Source organism: Petromyzon marinus, chromosome 21, assembly GCF_048934315.1.
Source record: "Petromyzon marinus isolate PM22_M1 ecotype Great Lakes invasive population chromosome 21, UKy_Petmar_22M1.pri1.0, whole genome shotgun sequence".
In the NCBI taxonomy this organism is placed as follows: domain Eukaryota; kingdom Metazoa; phylum Chordata; class Hyperoartia; order Petromyzontiformes; family Petromyzontidae; genus Petromyzon; species Petromyzon marinus.
The window spans coordinates 11787099-11809451 of record NC_133687.1 but is presented as its reverse complement, the minus strand read 5'-3'; the positions used below and the strand labels follow the sequence as shown (position 1 = coordinate 11809451).

The window sequence follows — 22353 nt, the reverse complement described above, 5'->3', positions numbered from 1 at the left end:
CCCAACTCGACCATGCCCCCCCCCCAACTCGACCATCCCTCCCCCCCCAACTCGACCATGCCCCCCCAAACTCGACCATGCCCCCCCAAACTCGACCATGCCCCCCTAACTCGACCATGCCCCCCCAACTCGACCATGCACCCCCCAACTCGACCATGCCTCCCCCCCCAACTCGTCCATGCCCCCCCAAACTCGACCATGCCCCCCCCAACTCGACCATGCCCCCCCAACTCGACCATGCCCCCCCCAACTCGACCATGCCTCCCCCCCAACTCGACCATGCCCCCCAAACTTGACCATGCCCCCCCAACTGGACCATGCCCCCCCCAACTTGACCGTGCCCCCCCAACTCGACCATGCCCCCCCAAATCGACCATGCCCCCCCAAATCGACCATGCCCCCCCCAACTCGACCATGCCCCCCCCAACTCGGCCATGCCTCCCACCCCCCAACTCGACCATGCCCCCCCCAACTCGACCATGCCCCCCCCAACTCGACCATGCCGCTCCCCCCAACTCGACCATGCCGCTCCCCCCAACTCGACCATGCCCCCCCAACTCGACCATGCCCCCCCAACTCGACCATGCCCCCCCCAACTCGACCATGCCCCCCCAAACTCGACCATGCCCCCCCAATTCGACCATGCCCCCCAACTCGACCATGCCCCCCAACTCGACCATGTGCCCTCCAAAGTCGACCATGCCCCCCCCAACTCGACCATGCCCCCCAACTCGACCATGCCCCCCCAACTCGACCATGCCCCCCCCCAACTCGACCATGCCCCCCAAACTCGACCATGCCCCCCCAATTCGACCATGCCGCTCCCCCCAACTCGACCATGCCCCCCAACTCGACCATGCCCCCCCAACTCGATCATGCCCCCCCAACTCGACCATGCACCCCCCAACTCGACCATGCCCCCCCAACTCGACCATGCCCCCCCCAACTCGACCATGCCCCCCCAACTCGACCATGCACCCGCCAACTCGACCATGCCCCCCAACTCGACCATGCCCCCCCCAACTCGACCATGCCCCCCCAAACTCGACCATGCCCCCCCAAACTCGACCATGCCCCCCCAACTCGACCATGCCCCCCCAACTCGACCATGCACCCCCCAACTCGACCATGCCTCCCCCCCCAACTCGACCATGCCCCCCCAAACTCGACCATGCCCCCCCAAACTCGACCATGCCCCCCCAAAGTCGACCATGCCCCCCCCCCAACTCGACCATGCCCCCCCAACTCGACCATGCCCCCCCCAACTCGACCATGCCTCCCCCCCCCAACTCGACCATGCCCCCCCCAACTCGACCATGCCTCCCCCCCCAACTCGACCATGCCCCCCCAAACTTGACCATGCCCCCCCAACTCGACCATGCCCCCCCCAACTTGACCGTGCCCCCCCAACTCGACCATGCCCCCCCAAATCGACCATGCCCCCCCCCAAATCGACCATGCCCCCCCCAACTCGACCATGCCCCCCCCAACTCGACCATGCCTCCCACCCCCCAACTCGACCATACCCCCCCCAACTCGACCGTGCTCCCCCCAACTCGACCATGCCCCCCCCCAACTCAACACCACCGCCACCACCACCACCACCGCCACCACCACCACCGCCACCACCACCACCACCGCCACCACCACCACCGCCACCACCACCACCACCGCCACCACCACCACATAACAAGAGGCACTTCGCCTCCGTCCCAGCCCCTCTGTATTTTTAATCGACAAAAAACAAAGTTGGGAGTGCGTCTTATAATCGGGTATCCGTGCGTGTGTGACAAGCAGGTTTGTATAACTTTATTGACAACCAGGCACAGGTTTCTAGCGCATCATGTTTTAGAGGGCGTCCGGTAATCCGGAGAAAACGTAATTTGGTTTTTATTTTGTAGATGCCGAAGTGATTGCTCATGTTGTGTTGAATACCTGTTGCTTCCTTTATCATTCCAACCATAATATATTCTCATTAACGTCATCATGAACATTACCACCATCATCACCATCACCACCATCTTCATTATACCATCACCATCTACACCACCACCATCTTCATTATACCATCATCACCACCACCACCACCATCTTCATTATACCATCATCACCACCATCACCACCATCTTCATTATACCACCACCACCATCCACACCACCACCATCTTCATTATACCATCACCACCATCCACACCACCACCATCTACATTATACCATCACCACCACCACCATCCACACCACCACCATCTTCATTATACCATCACCACCACCATCCACACCACATTACCATCTTCATTATACCATCTTCACATTACCATCTTCATTATACCATCACCACCACCATCCACACCACCACCATCTTCATTATACCATCACCACCACCACCACCATCCACAGCACCACCATCTTCATTATACCATCATCACCATCCACACCACCACCACCATCTTCATTATACCATCACCACCACCACCATCCACACCACCACCATCTTCATTATCCATCACCATCACCACCATCCACACCACCACCATCTTCATTATAACCATCACCACCACCACCATCCACACCACCACCATCTTCATTATACCATCACCACCATCCACACTACCACCATCTTCATTATACCATCACCACCATCCACACCACCACCATCTTCATTATACCATCACCACCATCCACACCACCACCATCTTCATTATACCATCACCACCATCCACACTACCACCATCTTCATTATACCATCACCACCACCACCATCCACACCACCACCATCTTCATTATACCATCACCACCACCACCATCCACACCACCACCATCTTCATTATACCATCACCACCACCATCCACACCACCACCATCTTCATTATACCATCACCACCAACCACACCACCACCATCTACATTATACCATCACCACCACCACCATCCACACCACCACCATCTTCATTATACCATCACCACCACCACCACCACCATCCACACCACCACCATCTTCATTATACCATCACCACCAACCACACCACCACCATCTACATTATACCATCACCACCACCACCATCCACACCACCACCATCTTCATTATACCATCACCACCACCATCCACACCACCACCATCTTCATTATACCATCACCATCACCACCAACCACACCACCACCATCTACATTATACCATCACCACCACCACCATCCACACCACCACCATCTTCATTATACCATCACCACCACCACCACCACCATCCACACCACCACCATCTTCATTATACCATCACCATCACCACCAACCACACCACCACCATCTACATTATACCATCATCACCACCACCATCTACACCACCACCATGTTCATTATACCACCACCACCATCCACACCACCACCATCTTCATTATACTCTCATTACCGTTATTGTTTAATTATGTTTGTTATTGTTTGATTACATGGTTGTTTTGTTTGACTTGCACACAGCGTTGAAACGCGGTGTTTTTTTCCGGAAGATTTTGCTGTTTTTTCCTAGATTTTTTCTGTTGCGTGTAGTCACTTTAAGATGTTTCTTGTTCGTGTTTTTGTTTTGCTGCGGGTTGCACCCGATTCAAGAGCCGCACGGCTCACAGGGTTATACCTAATGAATGAAACTGAAACTGAAAAATCACCATCATCAACATGATCATGCAACTACGGCCATTGCAAGAGATGTTGGGTGAACCCAGCGGTCAGCAACGTTCAGCCGACGCCGCTGCAATCCTGTGTTCGATATAATCCATCATCATCAGTAGCAGCATCATCATCAGCAGCAGCAGCATCATCATCAGCATCAGCAGCAGCGGGACTACGATTATGACCATAACGGGTATGACGCGCTCCACCACTCCCGATTAGATGTGCGGTGAACTTTGGCTCCGCGTTTGCGGAGGGGACCCCTCCACTCGCTGGTACCACCATCGTCTTATCGCCCGCCACTCGCAATCTACCCACAGAGATAGGGCCATCAGAGAGGGGTGGGGGCCGTTGGGGGGCGGGGGTGGGGGGAGAGAGGAGGGGTGCGGTGTTGGACCGGTCAGATCATTTCAAATCACCGTGCTGCTCCCGGTTGTAATAGGAGAGCATGTGTTTATTGCATGCGGTATCGCGCTCGCCTCTGCTAGATACGAGGATAGCCCTGCGGGCAGTCGACGTTGTTTACGCGCGCCCGGCTCGTTTGCCTGGGGACACGAGACGGTCACCAGCGAGTCGTATCGATTTATCACCGAACTGTGGTGGGTGTGTGTGGGGGGGAGAGTACAGCAAGTAGGCTTATATATCTATCTGGTAAGCCAGCCGTCCGGGGTATCGAGTGTTACCCACCCCACAAACCCACCCACCAGCCTCCGCGCACGTGTGAGCTTTCTACAATTTTTTCCCACTCAATTTTTTTAAAAGTATTATTTACGTCGTTGGTCAATCCCTCCCAATGTAGGGCCACAGAGCTTGGGCAAATTGTTGGCAGCGACTGTTCTTGCTGCCTTCCCAAGCGGGTTGCCCGTGTTGTTTTTAATTGCCTCGCCTCTGAATCTGATTTAAAAAACAACAACAAAAAATCTGCGTTACTAAATCTTTTTTTTTATTCATTTCTAGAATCCGGCCTCGTGGTGGCTCAGCGGGTAGAGCGAGCGGCTCGCAAGTTGAAGGCCGCGAGTTCACATCCTGGTTGAGGGCGGTTGACTCAGCCCATCATCCCCCCCCCCACTCCTATGGATATAGTGCCCCCCCCCCGCCTCCCCCGCTGCCATAAGAACGTGGAATTTCCACCAACTGGCTCAGGGCTGTGACTTTGGTGATAGTGGTGGTGGTGATAGTGGTGGTGATAATGGTGGTGATAATGGTGGTAATGACTTTGGTGATCGTGGTGGTGATGATGGAGGTGGTGGTGGTGGTGATCGTGGTAGTGATGATGGTGTTGTGACGATAATGGCAAAAATGATGATTGATGATGGTGGTTATGACGCTGCTGCTGCTGCTGATGATGACGATGGTGATAGCGGTGGCGATGGCCACTATGATGGCGATGGCCACTATGATGGCGATGATGATGACAGCGGCCACTCAGCGCCGTCTGAACGAGGACGTTTGTAAAATGGTATTCATGACCGTGCTACGCGTGGCAGGAAATTGGAGTAACCGGAGGAAACCCAGGAGTACGAGTGGGGGAGGGGGGGAGGGCGTTACAGAATAACGGAACGCCATCGCTAGCAGCCAGGATCCATCCACTGCTGGATGAAAGCCTCCTCTCCGACGCTGCCGCCATCCCATCCATCGCCGCAGTCGCGCTGCTGCCATCCCTCGGCTGCCACTTCGCCATCGGTCTCGGCCTCCGTGTCGTCGCCGTCGTCGTCTTCCCGTTCGATTCCACGAGGCGTCATTGCCCAAGCCCCGCTCACTTTTCTTCGCGGTCAACGCGACGTCTCCGCTCCGCGTGCCTCTCTTCTCGTCTCTCCACTCTTCCCGTGTCTCCTCTCTTCCCGTGTCTCCTCTCTTCCCGTGTCTCCTTTCTTCCCGTGTCTCCACTCTTCCCGTGTCTCCACTCTTCCCGTGTCTCCTCTCTTCCCGTGTCTCCTCTCTTCCCGTGTCTCCACTCTTCCCGTGTCTCCTCTCTTCCCGTGTCTCCACTCTTCCCGTGTCTCCTCTCTTCCCGTGTCTCCTCTCTTCCCGTGTCTCCTCTCTTCCCGTGTCTCCACTCTTCCCGTGTCTCCTCTCTTCCCGTGTCTCCTCTCTTCCCGTGTCTCCTCTCTTCCCGTCTCTCCTCTCTTCCCGTGTCTCCTCTCTTCCCGTGTCTCCTCTCTTCCCGTGTCTCCACTCTTCCCGTGTCTCCTCTCTTCCCGTGTCTCCTCTCTTCCCGTGTCTCCTCTCTTCCCGTGTCTCCTCTCTTCCCGTGTCTCCTCTCTTCCCGTGTCTCCTCTCTTCCCGTGTCTCCTCTCTTCCCGTGTCTCCTCTCTTCCCGTCTCTCCACTCTTCCCGTGTCTCCTCTCTTCCCGTGTCTCCTCTCTTCCCGTGTCTCCACTCTTCCCGTGTCTCCTCTCTTCCCATGTCTCCTCTCTTCCCATGTCTCCTCTCTTCCCGTGTCTCCTATCTTCCCGTGTCTCCACTCTTCCCGTGTCTCCTCTCTTCCCGTGTCTCCTCTCTTCCCGTGTCTCCCTCTCTTCCCGTGTCTCCTCTCTTCCCGTCTCTCCACTCTTCCCGTGTCTCCTCTCTTCCCGTGTCCTCTCCCTCTTCCCGTGTCTCCTCTCTTCCCCGTGTCTTCTCTCTTCCCGTGTCTCCTCTCTTCCCGTGTCTCCTCTCTTCCCGTGTCTCCTCCTTCTTCCCGTGTCCTCCTCTCCGGTCCTCTCTTCCCGTGTCTCCGAGCGCACGACGCGACCCGATGCGTCTCTCTCCGACGTCTCTGCGCAACTCCCCCCCCCCCCACAGCCCCCCCCCCCCCCCCCCCATTAATTTCGCCTTTCTCTCCAAATCGTAATCAGGCGACGCGGCACCGATGCTCCACCCCCCCTCCCCCCACAAGAGGAGAGTTCCCGATCGGCGACGAGCGGGCCGTGTTCCTTCCCTCGCGCGGGGGGCTCACCGTGGGGGGAGGAGGAGGAGGAGGATGGCGCACGGGATGCCCCTTCTGGATGCTTGGATTGTGTGCTCCGACTGATTTGTTGCTGAGAATTTAGCCGGGGGGCGACGGCGGCGAGGGCGGCGGCGGCGGTGGCTACGCAACACGCGGCCGCCCGTAATCCGGCACTGTGGAGGAAGAGCAGCAAGGGGTTGGTGGATCACCGCGCAGAGATGTTGCGAAACTCTCCCCTTTTCACCCCGTGGGTGTGGAGGTAGAAGCGTTACCCCGGCTCCGCCAGCAGACGGCGGTACGGGAAAGTGCGGAACGAACGCCATCATTTACACTCAACGCGATCTCACCCAAGAAATCATTTACACTCAACGCGATCTCACTCAAGAAATCATTTACACTCAACGCGATCTCACCCAAGAAATCATTTACACTCAACGCGATCTCACCCAAGAAAAACCTGTATTATGACTAATACCATCTGCTACTTCTGTATGGGATAGGGTGTTGCCCCCTCGCACGTGTTAGGAATAGTATTTTGTGCTCCCGTTTCCTCCCACGTGTGAAGACTTATACGGAGGATCTTTGTCTTTGATGACGGTGGTGATAGTGGTGGTGGTGATGATGATGATGATGTGGTGATGATGATGTCGTGATGATGATGTGGTGATGATGATGTCGTGATGATGATGTCGTGATGATGATGATGTCGTGATGATGATGATGACTAAGTGGCCGCTAATATCTTGTTGGTTGCGGCGTGCGAGCGCCGATGAGTGTCCGTGCGAGGAGGTTCGTTATCACGTGACACAGTTAGACCGACAGGGGCAGCACAGGAAACCACCGCACACCACACGCACGCAAAGCTGAAGATGCAGCACATTCGTCTTGTTTGCGTGGAGGGGGGCCCTTAGGTGGAGGGGGCCCTTAGGTGGAGGGGGGCCTTTAGATGGAGGGGGGCCACTTAGGTGGAGAGGGGCCCTTAGGTGGAGGGGGGCCCTTAGGTGAAGGGGGCCCTTAGGTGGAGGGGGCCACTTAGGTGGAGGGGGCCCTTAGGTGGAGGGGGGCCTTAGGTGGAGGGGGCCCTTAGGTGGAGGGGGGCCTTAGGTGGAGGGGGGCCCTTAGGTGGAGGGGGCCCTTAGGTGGAGGGGGGCCTTAGGTGGAGGGGGGCCCTTAGGTGGAGGGGGGCCCTTAGGTGGAGGGGGGCCTTAGATGGAGGGGGCCCTTAGATGGAGGGGGCCCTTAGGTGGAGGGGGGCTCTTAGGTGGAGGGGGGCTCTTAGGTGGAGGGGGGCCTTAGATGGAGGGGGCCCTTAGATGGAGGGGGCCCTTAGGTGGAGAGGGGCTCTTAGGTGGAGGGGGCCCTTAGGTGGAGGGGGCCCTTAGATGGAGGGGGCCCTTAGATGGAGGGGGCCCTTAGATGGAGGGGGCCCCTTAGTTCAGTTCTCCACAGCTGCGCGGCGCGAGTCGAGAAGCGCTGACGTCATGCATGGGGGGGCACGTGTTGCGCTCCACCTCGGCGGCTGTGGGTGCAACGTGGTGATAGTGACCAAGCCGTGCCCTGGCTGCCTTCCTTGCAGACGCAGCACGCCCGTGGATGGCACAGAGCCGGACGGCTCCTTCGGCTGGAATAAATAAATAACTACATCTCTCTGGAAATCTCAGCTACTGTTCGAGGCCTATACAATAGCAAAGGCAAAGACCCCCCCCCCCCCCCAACCCCGTGTAGCCTTAACAGACTGTTGGGGCAAGTGCTGTGAGCCAGCACCTATGAAGGCCGGCATGGCACACGAGGGGGTGGGTGGCCAGTAACACGCCCGGCCGTCTTTGTCTCCCCAGCGGCGATGTTTACACACAGCACCAGGTCCTCGTTTGAGGCCGAGTCGACCTAGGGGAGGCCCATGACCGGTTCAGATAATCCTCACCGGCGTTGGCCGTGGGCGGGACGTTGACAGCTAAACCACCGCTCCCCACCAATAGCACACACAGACACACACAGACACACACACAGACACACACACACACACAGACAGACACACAGACACACACACACAGACACACACACAGACACACACACACAGACACACACACAGACACACACAGACACACACACAGACACACACACACACAGACAGACACACACACAGACAGACACACACACAGACAGACACACAGACACACACACACACAGACACACACACAGACACACACACAGACACACACACAGTCACACACAGACACACACACAGTCACACACAGACACACACACAGACACACTCACACAGACACACACACAGACACACACAGACACACACACAGACACACACACACAGACACACAGACACACACACAGACACACACACAGAGTCGTTTGACTTTCTCAGGAGGGTTCTGTATTTGAGGTTGTGGGGTTCGCTTTTGTTCAGTTGTTGTCATGCGATGGCACCACGTGGGAGGACGAGGAGGTCACTGAAGCACCCCGAACAGAAATCCCCACGCCGATTGCGAGTGGGGGGGCGGCGGCGGCGGGGGGGGGGGGTCAACACTCGGGGTCAAATTTTTTGTTGGGGGTCAAATTCCAAAAATGACACCGCACATGGAATCACGGCAGAACAACGCTTGCTGCTTACTGGCAGAATCATCCTGCCCCTCTTGAGTTCCTGCCCTTGTTGAGCACAAACCAACATCAACGCGCACCTTGCACAGCCTGCAGTGGTAGCAGAAGCAGCAGCAGCAACAGCCGTGGCAAGTGCTGTTCGCGAGCGGCCCTGCCGTTAGCGCGCTATCTCGTCCACGTGTTCCTCCTTTGGTGGCAATCGAGGCCGTAAGGCAACCCCCCCCCCCCCGCCCCACCAGAGCGTGCCGTGAGCCCCGTCCGTTTCGCCTCCACCTTCTAATGTGGTGGAGGTCCTCCACGCTGTCTCCGTCAACTTTGCTCGCCCGTCTCGGAGCGGTTCGCGAAACCCATCGACTCCCGCGCCGTCCACACCCTCGCATCGGTGGGTGAGTGTCGCCCTCTGCTGTTTTTAAACGCAGACGACGTAGAACGCGACAACAAACGGCAACAACTCTCATTCGTCAATAACAGCACCGCAGCGCGTGGCCTTCGAAGTAAAACAAAAAAAATATAAAGCAGGCGACGTTTCGGGAAATGTCCCTTCTTCGTAGCACATGCACCGAGAGGTCAGCAGAGAGACGGAGTGGATCATGCGAGTTGGAGGCCGCAGCTGTTTACGGCGTGAGGACCTGCGAATTAAACTCACCCACTCACCCACCGACTCACCCACACACTCACTCCTCACTTACCCACCCACTAACTCACCCACTCACCCACCAACTCACATACCCACTCACTCACCCACTCACTCCTCACTTACCCACCCACTAACTCACCCACTCACACACCCACTCACCCACCAACTCACATACCCACTCACTCACCCACTCACTCCTCACTTACTCACCCACCAACTCACCTACCCACTCACTCACCCAGCCACTGACTCACCCACCCCCTCACCCACCGACTCACCCACACACTCACTCCTCACTTACCCACCCACTAACTCACCCACTCACTAACTCACCCACCCACTCACCCACCAACTCACATACCCACTCACTCACCCACTCACTCCTCACTTACCCACCCACCAACTCACCTACCCACTCACTCACCGATTCATCCACCCACTGACTCACCCACCAACTCACTCCTCACTTACCCACCCACTAACTCACCCACTCACCCACCCACTCACCCACTCACCCAACCACTCACCCACCAACTCACATACCCACTCACCCACCCACTCACTCCTCACTTACCTACCCACTAACTCACCCACTCATTCACCCACCCACCGACTCACCCACCAAATAACCTACCCACTCATTCGCTGACTCAACCACCCACTGACCCACTCACCTACACACTCACCCACCGACTCACCTACCCACTCACTCACCGACTCACCTACCCGCTCACTCACACACTCACTCCTCACTTACCCACCAGCTAACTCACCCACCCACTCACTCACTCACCCACTCACCCACCAACTCACCTACCCACTCACTCACCCACCCACTCACCCACTCACCCACACACTCACCCACCGACTCACCTACCCACTCACTCACCGACTCACCCACCCACTCATTCACGCACTCACTCCTCACTTACCCACCCACAAACTCACCCACTCACTCACCCACCCACCGACTCACCCACCAACTCACCTACCCACTCACTCACCGATTCATCCACCCACTCACTCACCCACTCACTCCTCACTTACCCACCCACAAACTCACCCACTCACTCACCCATCCACCAACTCACCTACCCACTCACTCCTCACTTACCCCCCCACTAACTCGCCCATTCACTCACCCGCTCACTCACCCACCAACTCACCTACCCACTCACACACCGACTCACCTACACACTCACTCACCCACTCACTGCTCACTTACCCACCCACTCACTCACCCACCCACCGACTCACCCACCGACTCACCTACCCACTCACTCACCGAATCACCTACCCATTCACTCACTCACCGACCCACCTACCCACTCACTCACCCGCTCCTCACTCACCTACCCACTCACGCACCCACTGACTCACCCACTCACTCACCCACACACTCACCCACCGACTCACCTACCCACTCACTCACCGACTCACCCACCCACTCACTCACCCACTCCTCACTTACCCACCGACTCACTCACCCACCGATTCACCCACCAACTCACCTACTCACTCCCTCACCGACTCACCCACCCACTCACTCATCCACGCACTCCTCACTTACCCACCCACTCACTCACCCACCCACCGACTCACCTACCCACTCACTCACCGACTCACCTGCCCACTCACTCACCGACCCACCCACCCATTCACTCACCCACTCACTAACCCGCTCCTCACTCACCTACCCACTCACTCACCCACTCATTCACCCACTCACTCCTGACTTACCCATCCACTCACGCACCCACTGACTCACCCACTCACTCACCCACTCACCCACCCACACAATCACCCACCGACTCAGCTACCCACTCACTCACCGACTCACCCACCCATTCATTCACGCACTCACTCCTCACTTACCCACCCACTAACTCACCCACTCAGTCACCCAATCACCCACCCACCGACTCACCCACCCACCGACTCACCCACCAACTCACCTACCCACTCACTCACCGATTCACCCACCCATTCACTCACCCACTCACTAACCCGCTCCTCACTCACCTACCCACTCACTCACCCACTCATTCACCCACTCACTCCTGACTTACCCACCCACTCACGCACCCACTGACTCAACCACCCACTCACTCACCTACTCACCCATTCACTCACCCGCTCACTCAGCCACCGACAGCCCTACCCACTCACTCACCCACTCAACTACCCACTCACTCACCCACTCACTCACCGACCCACCCACCCACTCCTAACTCACCTACCCACTCACTCACCCACTCATTCACCCACTCACTCCTGACTTACCCATCCACTCACGCACCCACTGACTCACCCACTCACTCACCCACTCACCCACCCACACAATCACCCACCGACTCAGCTACCCACTCACTCACCGACTCACCCACCCATTCATTCACGCACTCACTCCTCACTTACCCACCCACTAACTCACCCACTCAGTCACCCAATCACCCACCCACCGACTCACCCACCCACCGACTCACCCACCAACTCACCTACCCATTCACTCACCGATTCACCCACCCATTCACTCATCCACTCACTAACCCGCTCCTCACTCACCTACCCACTCACTCACCCACTCATTCACCCACTCACTCCTGACTTACCCACCCACTCACGCACCCACTGACTCAACCACCCACTCACTCACCTACTCACCCATTCACTCACCCGCTCACTCAGCCACCGACAGCCCTACCCACTCACTCACCCACTCAACTACCCACTCACTCACCCACTCACTCACCGACCCACCCACCCACTCCTAACTCACCTACCCACTCACTCACCCACTCATTCACCCACTCACTCCTCACTTACCCACCCACTCACGCACCCATTGACTCGCCCACTCACTCCTCGCCCACTCACTCCTCACTCACCCCCTGAACCACCAAAATTTCCCTTTCACTTGTTATGAAATCAGATGTGTCCATTACCGTCCGTCACCAACAGCAACCGCCTTTATTGTGATTCCCGTGACGTTTGTAACCACAGTGAGAGTAGTAATGCATGCTCAGGCCTCAAATTTCAGACAAAGCCAGGGATTTGTACGAATGCGACTCGTCAGGATTGGTTGGATGGACTTTGTCCATGTCATGAGGATAATGAAGTTGCCCTGCTGATGGCTTTTGCCTGCCAACAAATGAACGCAGCCCCAGGCTTATGCTGGCAGGGAAGACGATGTCAGGATTCCACCACGAGACGAATGGGTAAAGTGCGCATCCCTGCAATGTCTTGCCAATGCCACCGCTTGCCGATGAGCCTCCGACCACGAGGGAGCACCGGTGAGCCTTTCAGATGGTGCTTTGGCCTACTCTTCCATAACGGCCAGACGTCTGAGAAGAAGATGTGAGGAGTACCCACACTTCACCCCTCCGCGCGTCTTTGCCGATCGACTAACTGTGGCGTTGTCATTCGCATTGCTGGGTAGACAAAGGCGGTTGCAGTGGGGGGGGGGGGGTGCGGGGTTGACCATACTTCACCACCCTGGTCAATGCGGCTTGGCGAAGGAGTGAGCAATTACGTGTAGCTGTGAATTGGTAAATGAGCCAGCTGATGGGGATTTTCTTTTTTTCTCTCTTTTTAATTAGTGGTCGTTTATTTCTGCGGAAATAATCGACGATCGAATCAACCGAATCGTAATTCTCTCACTCTGTCTCCTTTTTAGGCCAGGGACATCGCCGGTTACGTTAACTTAACTCGGTGATTTAAAAAAAACAACCCCGTCATTATTTACAATCTTGGGCTTCCCAGATACATCCAAATTAGAGAGCCACGGGGAGAAATAAACAGGTACCAAAAATAATATATCATCGTCATCATCATCGTCATCATCATCAACATCATCATCAGCATCATTATCATCATCAACATCATCAACATCATCATCAACATCATCAACATCGTCATCATCAACATGATCATCAACTTTTGATTTAAAGCTTTCGTGACTGCAGGGATTAATATTTTTGTTTTTTTCGGTAAAGTCACATAGAAGGGAAACAATAAAATAAAAATATAAAACAATAAAATTCGCATGACGTTTCGACTGTAACACAAGCAATCATCAACAGGTGTGAAAACCACAGCCATAAAATTTGAAAAAAGTGGCGGGTTTTTTTAACGTTAGCACCACGGAGAGCGATTTGGCAGTTATTCAGGTGGACGAGTCCATCTATGTTCGGAAAAGAGGAGGGGGGAGACGAAAATAATGGATGCGGTCTGAAAGCCACCGTAAGCGTGAACAATCAATTAAGACCCGAAATGGTTTTTCCAATCCTTCCAATGATTGCTAAGCCAGAATCCATTTTCTTGGTTGAAATTGACTGTGTTTGTATATGTGGATAGCCTCATGAACGAATCTCTCATGGTAGCCAGATGGCTTGCAAAGAACCTCTGTCTTGGAGAAGTCAATGTCATGTGAGCCTACTGAATTATAACAGTGATCTGCCACGGCCGAGGTGTTGGTCCTACCGTGTTTTAAGTCTGCTTTGTATTCACGAATGCGGTCCGAGACATGTCGTTTGGTTTCTCCAATGTAACTACTACCACAGAGGCAACTTAGTTTGTAGATGCCAGGGTACTGTATGTCCGGAATCACATCTTTTACAGACGGAACCAGATCACGGATTTTATGTAATGTGTTGAATCGGACTTGGATCTTATGCTTATTTTCTTGCTGTGGTTTTCACACCTGATGATTATTGCTTGTGCTGCAGTCGAAACGTCGTGAGAATTGTATTGTTTTATATTTTTATTATTTTAATGTTTCACTTCTACGTGACTTTACTGAAAGAACCAAGAATATGATCATCAACATCATCATCAACATCATCAACATCATCATCATCGTCATCAACATCATCATCGTCATCAACATCATCGTCATCAACATCATCGTCATCAACATCAACATCATCAACATCATCATCGACATCGTCATCGTCTTCGTAATAGAGTCGATCGAGATTCCAAACGAAGATCGCGGATGACGTAACGTATGAAAATAAACATCAGGATTATTCATCTTTGCCATATCATCTTATATTTATAATTGCAAGATATGCCCTATAGTATTTGTATTTTATATTATTATCCAAAGCTACCTTGGTACAAATACCGAGTCTCGCACGCACGTCTGCTACACCGCAGGACACAATCCTAATGACTTTTCTTCTCTTACCAAAAAATAAAATGTAATTCGTGTTTATCCAAATGACACAACGTGTCTCACCAAGCGCACGGCATGCGTATATCATCAAGTGTTGGGTGCGTACATGTATCGCTGTCATCGTCAGCGATGATCGATCTACTGCTGGATGGTGGCCTGTCTCCCCTCCTCCCCAAGGCGTTGACGTCGCTCAATCTCGGCGGTGGACGTCGTGTCTCGGGGCGAGTCGCTAAGTCTCGACCGCCGGCCATCACCATCGTCACCATCGTCACCATCGTCGTCACCATCACCATTGTCACCATCATCATCGTCACCATCATCATCGTCACCATCATCCTCACCATCATCATCGTCACCATCGTCATCGTCACCATCATCACCATCACCATCGTCACCATGATCATCGTCATCACCATCATCATCACCATCACCATTGTCAGCATCGTCATCATCGTCATCACCATCGTCACCATCATCACCATCGTCACCATCGTCGTCACCATCATCATCGTCACCATCATCATCATCGTCATCACCGTCGTCACCTTCATCACCGTCATCACCATCGTCATCACCGTCATCATCGTCATCACCGTCATCATCGTCATCACCTTCATCATCGTCATCACCATCACCATTGTCACCATCATCGTCACCTTCATCATCATCGTCATCGCCTTCATCATCGTCATCACCATCACCATCGTCACTATCATCGTCACCCCCATCATCATCGTCATCGCCTTCATCATCGTCATCATCATCATCACCATCATCACCATCATCACCGTCATCATCGTCATCATCGTCACCATAGTCATCACCGTCATTATCGTTATTATCGTCACCATCGTCACCATCATCACCATCACCATCATCACCATCATCACCATCATCACCATCATCACCATCATCACCGTCATCATCGTCATCATCATCACCATTGTCACCATCATCATCGTCACCATCGTCATCACCGTCATCATCGTCATTACCTTCATTATTGTCGTCATCATCATCGTCACCATCATCATCGTTACTATCGTCACCATCGTCACCATCATCATCGTCGTCACCATCATCATCGTCGTCCCCTTCTCGCCGTGACGTGTCCAGCTGTCTTCACAGTCAACGTGGTGGTGGTCTCTCTCACTCGCACACGACTCTATGCGTGTACACGTATAGCCCTTATTGGCATTCCACTGCTGGATAGAGGCTATTTGACCATACTTCACCACGCTGGTCAGCGCGGGTTTGACGGTGAAGGCGGTGGCGAGGAGGAGCATAGGAGTACAGCACAACTGGGTCCCATGCACTGCCCCGGCAGTAGACTACAGCACCTGTTATGCATGCCGCTGGTCGCCCACACACAAGAGCTGTTCCAGGCTCAGCTCCTGCTTAGCTTCTGAGATATGGGTGCAGTCCGGGCGATCCGGTCATAGGCTCGACGCTATGTGTGTACATATATAGATCTATATTCATACGTAGTATATAAAGTTATATATTTTGTGTAAACTTTGAACAGGATATTCTGCGTTTTAAACAATAATTCACCACCATCGTCGTCGTCATCATAGGCCATGGTCGATCCACTGCTGGATGGAGGCCCGCTCCCAACAATAGTCCCGTTTGGATTCGTATCGGTCCACCCCCCCCCCCCCCCATCTCGTTTGCCTCCTTTGCAGGACCTTGGCCTGGCCCCACTGTCCCAAATGTAACATTGGCAAACGATCATCGTCACGGGCCATGGCCAATCCACTGCTGGATGAAGCCCTCCTCCGCAAGCCGACGCCGCCACCACCTTTCGCGATGCCGCGAAGTCACGATGCGATGCGCCGGGCACGGGGGGTCGGATCGCTCCGTCTCGCCCGACAGGGCCACCGGGCCCGTTGCGATCTCAACAGGAGGGAGGAGAGGCTCTCGAAGACGGTACAAACGAGATGGACAGATACAAAGGAGACGGCATGCAAACGAGTCAAAGTGAAATAAATAATCGAGTGAAATCGTGACCCTCTCCGGCCCCACCCCCCCCCCTACCTTCTCCACTCTCATCACCTCCCCGTGCCCCCCCCCCCAACTCAGCCCGCTGATGCAGACACTGCGAGGGGCGAGTAGAGAACATTCAAAGGTGGGGGGGAGGGGGGTACGGGGGACAGTTTTGCCCATTGCACCCCGCCTCTCCCCACCGAATCGTCTGTATAACGATCGATGATAACAATCGATTATAACCAAGGATGGGGGGGGGGGGTAAGTGCGGAGCTCGGGGAAACTCACAAACCAAAAATCGGAAATATTCCATCTGACACCGTGACGCCGAAGCGCGCACCCCCCCCCCGCCACCGCCCCCCCCAAAGCGTGGGGCCCAGGGCAGTCGCCCCGATTCGCCGTATACCCGTGTTGTGGAGCAGCACGGGTGACGATTTGAAGTTGTGCGGTGGATGTCGGAGTAGGGATTCCGATCTGGTCGCGTTCAAAATAAATGCGTGACGTGTGTTCATTCTTTCAAAGTTAAAATACTTGTTGAGTTAACCCTTTTTTTCCTTAAGTAAAAGTAACTAAACACTTAAATCGAGTGGCTCATGTTTAAGTTATATTATGGCGTTGTTTATCCGTGTTCGAATGGAATCTACGGCCCGATTGCCTGAGGTTTAAATGGCAGGAATAATTAAATATAACATTTTATAATATATATTTACATAATGTTTACATTTATATATTTATACACAGTTGATCCCACAAGAAGCCCACCTCTCCAAACCAGCAGTGGCCCGGATGGTGAAGTATGGTCAAACACCCCCCCCCCCCCAACCCATCCCACCACAACCGACATGGCATGAGGCCGGCCTCCAACAGATGACAGTGGAATGAGAAGGAGGAGGGGGGTGGTGAAAGTCTTTATAAGATGACCGCCACAACAACAGTGGAGAATGAGCTTGCATTGCATTGCTTGTTGTACCGAACGGACATCCAACCAACCCCGCATTAGCGATGAAGGGGGCGAGCGCTCTTGCCAACAACATCTGGCAAACAAAAACAAAACCCCCAGCAGAACCTGCTAAACAGGCCCGACTGCTTCTACTGCTGATGAGACCCATAAATGTCGAAACCAATCCGGAGTGTTCCCAACTGATACAAATGCCTGCTGCATAGCTATTCGAACTGGAAGGCCAATTCGGCCGATGGACTTAAACGCGCCTCTAGTTTGATGTGGACAGTCTGGCTATTCTTCGTGAACCACGCCACACGCTAACGAGTGCCTCTGTGCCATATTGCTTTTTTTTTGTTGCGCACCAAACAGCGGTTTGAGCATTTCATCTCAGCTTCACGTTTTGGCCGGAGACTACGATATCGCCAACAGGCGAAGGTTCTGGGTAAGTCCGGGCCCATGGAGCTCTACGCGGGCCTGCCCACCATCATGAAGGTCCTTAATAGAGGTTTTTTTTTGGGACGTTCGATCGCTTAAATATAAATGTGTCGTTAAACCCCTCCCTTCCAAAAAAACCCAAAAACCTCTTATGGATAATATTGGTCGTGTGTTAAAATTAAGGTCCTTGTTGATTGTGAGCAGAGAGTCAGGGACCTCGAAAGCACGAAGAACAACCCGGAGCCCTGACCTACCGATGGTATCTCGTAAGACTTGAGCACATCTTGAAGACGGAGTGCTCTCACCGGCAAACCTCGCGTACCTCCAGCAAGACATATTCGACAATGCTCACTCTGCTGATGAGACCGCGAAAGGTCGAAACCAATGCAGGATTTTCGCTCGCTTAAAACAAATGTCGACGTATAAAACTCTCCCGGAAGGCCGAGAGGCTTACGGACTCGAACCAAAGGCTGTCCCGGGTCAGCGATTCCGGAAAGCTCCCTTCGCGCCCAGCACACCACATCCAGTTACACCTCTCGCCGTGGGAGTTCCAACGGCCATCCCGTTCCGTTCTAGCCAAGGTGACCGACAACAAATCTGGCGGCCTTCAAGGGAGGACGAGGAGGCCACGATGCCCCCCGTGTGTAGGAGCGGATCCTGGGAGCGTGCTTATGAACCTGCGTCCCGGGTTGAATTCGTGTTGACGCGGATACAGGCGCAGCCCCTGCAAGAGGTTGGCTTACCCGCCCTTCATCCCACCCACCCCCAACCACGACCCACCAATGGGCCCGCCAATGGCCTGCCGTGCCCCGGGAGATGAAATCAAAGTAGCGACCCCCCCCCCCACAGCCCTGAGGTCCGATGTGATAACCACGCTGGAGTGGGAGTCGCGCCTACCCCCCGCCCCCCCTGCCCTGCCCCACGGCAGTGGTTCTCAAAGTGCGATGGTCCCGGGCGTTGGCTGTGACACGAGCGGCAGGTTGATTGGGATCACAGCGACGTTTATTGTAGCCTTTTGTTTCCGACATTGATATTTGACTCGTATCAAATTTCAAAATGAAGGTAGGTAAACGACCCCCGATTAAACTGGCCTCACCCTAAGATCTAAATGCCCCCGTCCTAAAAAAAAAAACCTTATAGCTGTGTTTAAAAAAAACCCAACACTTTTTATGTTTCGGCAATACGAATTATTTTGTTTTTCTGCCGTTTAGAGAGAGAGAGAAGTGAATGCATTTTGTCACCAGGGATGGGTGGGGTGTGGGAGCTGAGTGGTCCGCAGGCCACGCGAGTTTTAGAAGCACTGCCTCATCCACACCTGTCAACCCCTTATCAGTGCCCTTACCTTATTACAGACCAATTCAGACCTTTGTTGGTCACCCCCGTGCCCCTTTTAAATGTCAACGCTCATCTTACAAAGTCCCATCGCAAGGGGAGAAACACAAACAAACAGACGCATCATTTTGTTTTGGCTGTATTGAAACGGCTCTATGGCGAATGGCCCTGAACACTCAATTTACCTGTACAAGAATACGGGGTTATAAGCCGCCGTACGGGGCTTGACGCGGGTGTTTGCTCATCGTGTGCCGTCACCTCGAAAGTTCACCTCGCATTAAAACCACCGAGCTGGCAACACAGCATGGCACTTGCCAGAAACTCTCGCCAAACGTGACATCCATCCGCCCCCCCCACCCCCCCCAACACGCGCACGTCGTAGAAAACAACAACAACAACAACCAACAACAGCAGCAGCAGCGGCAGCAGCAGCAGCGACGGCGGCAGCAAAAACCGGGCCAACCTCGCCGGGGCGTCAGCGAACGTCGGAATCTTCCGTCACGGCGGCCGCCAGCGCCACCGCGCCGCCGCCCCTCGCCAGGAGCGTCCGCGCGCCCGACGCCGCCGCCCTCGTCCCCTCGGCCTCCCCGACCAGCGTCACCCGCGCGGCCACCTCGGGCGGCAGGCGGCAGGGGTTGCGGTCGAACGAGAGCAGCTTGAGACGGGGCATGCGCGACAGCGGCGGGAAGCGGCGGATGCCGTTGCGGTCGACGTCGATGACCTCGAGGCTCTCGGCGCGTCGCAGCACGTCGGGGAACTCGGTGAAGCGGTTGCCGTAGAGCCAGATGCCCCGCAGCTCGCGAAGGCGCGCCAGGCCCTCGGGCAGGGAGCGCAGGCGATTGTCGCCCGCCTGGAGCGTGCGCAGCTGGGGCAGGTCGCAGAGGGAGGGCGGCAGGGAGCGGAAGCGGTTGTTGTCGATCCAGAGGGAGCGCAGGGCGCGCAGGTCGCGCAGCTCGGCGGGCAGCGAGCGCAGGCGGTTGCCGCCCAGGTAGAGGCGCGAGAGGGAGGCGAGGCCGCACACGCAGCGCGGCAGCTCGTCCAGGCGGTTGGCGTCGAGCGCGAGGATGCGGAGGCGGCTGAGGCGGCCGAGCTCGACGGGGAGGTCGCGCAGGAGGTTGTCGCTGGCGTACAGCTTCACCACGTTGCGGAAGCCGCACACCTGCGGCGGCGGCGGCGGTGGCGGTGGCGGTGGCGGCGGTGAACGCGGCGAAGGTGGGGACAACGGTGGAGGAGGCGGCGGTGGCGGTAGAGGAGGTGGTGGCGGGGACGATGGTGGAGGTGGTGGTGACGATGGTGGAGGAGGTGGTTGTGGTGGCGGGGACGATGGTGGAGGTGGTGGTGGTGGTGGCGGGGACGATGGTGGTGGTGGTGACAACGGTGGAGGAGGCGGCGGTGGCGGTAGAGGAGGTGGTGGCGGGGACGATGGTGGAGGTGGTGGTGACGATGGTGGAGGTGGTGGCGGGGACGATGGTGGAGGTGGTGACGATGGTGGAGGTGGTGGTGACAACGGTGGAGGAGGTGGTGGGGACAATCGTGGAGGCCGTGGTGGTGTTGGAGGTGGCGGTGATGGTGGTGGTGAAGGTGGATGCGGTGAAAGTGGGGACAATGGTGGAAGAGGTGGTGGAGGTGGTGGGGACAATGGTGGAGGTGGTGACGATGGTCGTGGAGGTGGTGGAGGCAGTGGAGGAGAGAGAGGCGCCTTAGCGATTGGGGTTACAGGTGTTGCACACTCGAAATGAAGGACGTGGGAAGGTGCTCTAAATCGAGGGCAAACATTTATTGTGGTCAATCTGTAAAATGCAACAGCACGTGGTGTCACACACAGCAATCCTCAACCAAGTCGCCATTAACCACGTGACTGGTGTACCACTCCGGTTAATCAATAAGTTTCTCTTAAACCCAATTCTACGACTGATAAACCATCTTTGACAATAATCTTTGCACTTCACTATTCTACTTTAATCCTAAGCTGTATGTCTATCTATACCATCCACTTACATCGGTATCTTACACCCATTATCTGTACTGTATGTGTACAGTATACATACTGTATTTGTCACCATTGTACAACTTACTACTGTACATGTGTTCTATTCTCAATAGCATTGCAAGTAGTCATACTCTGGGTGCATGGGCATGGTTATAGAATAAATAGTATTTGCGTTTGAGAATTACAATTACAGTACGTCATCCTTTAAGAGTGCACAGTGCTAAAAATCCCTCCTATTGAATTTCTCACAAACTAACAATTCAAAGCCAAGCTTGAAGTCTAGAACAATTCTGGAACATTTCTACAACGATCAAAAAACAACTTTTGGGTCCTATTCCTGTAAAATGCAGCAGCACGTGGTGTCACACACAGCAATTCGTCAACCGAGTCGCCATTAACCACGTGGCTGGTGTACCAGTCCGGTTCATCAATAACCCTGCCTGCCCCCTACAGGCCCAACTCAGTCATCACATGCTGGTGTACACACGTGCGTCGATGTACCGCACAGCACATAAGGACTTTCACAAAACCACACTTTACTCCCTTGCTGCCCGAGGAAATCATTAAAAGAGTGGTCCATTGCTAATGTGCCACACAGGGCAAGACTCACGATCGCCTAACAGCTGCGGTTGGCTCAGGCCCAGCGGTGGGCTCGCT

At 54.7% G+C, this 22353-nt stretch overlaps 1 protein-coding gene across 2 annotated transcripts in view; it reads right to left on the bottom strand.

The window, feature by feature from the left end:
- The window catches only part of LOC116944383 (uncharacterized), a 53775-nt gene that overhangs the window by 14975 nt on the left and 16447 nt on the right, over positions 1–22353 (bottom strand). The window contains exon 3 of one of the 2 annotated variants that reach the window (XM_076068582.1): positions 20170–20865. In XM_076068582.1, coding sequence (XP_075924697.1) covers positions 20182–20865 — 684 coding nt within the window. In that variant the 3' untranslated portion in view covers positions 20170–20181. Of the gene's footprint in view, positions 1–12777; positions 20866–22353 lie in introns of those variants that run through there. The other variant, XM_076068581.1, reaches the window with a different exon arrangement.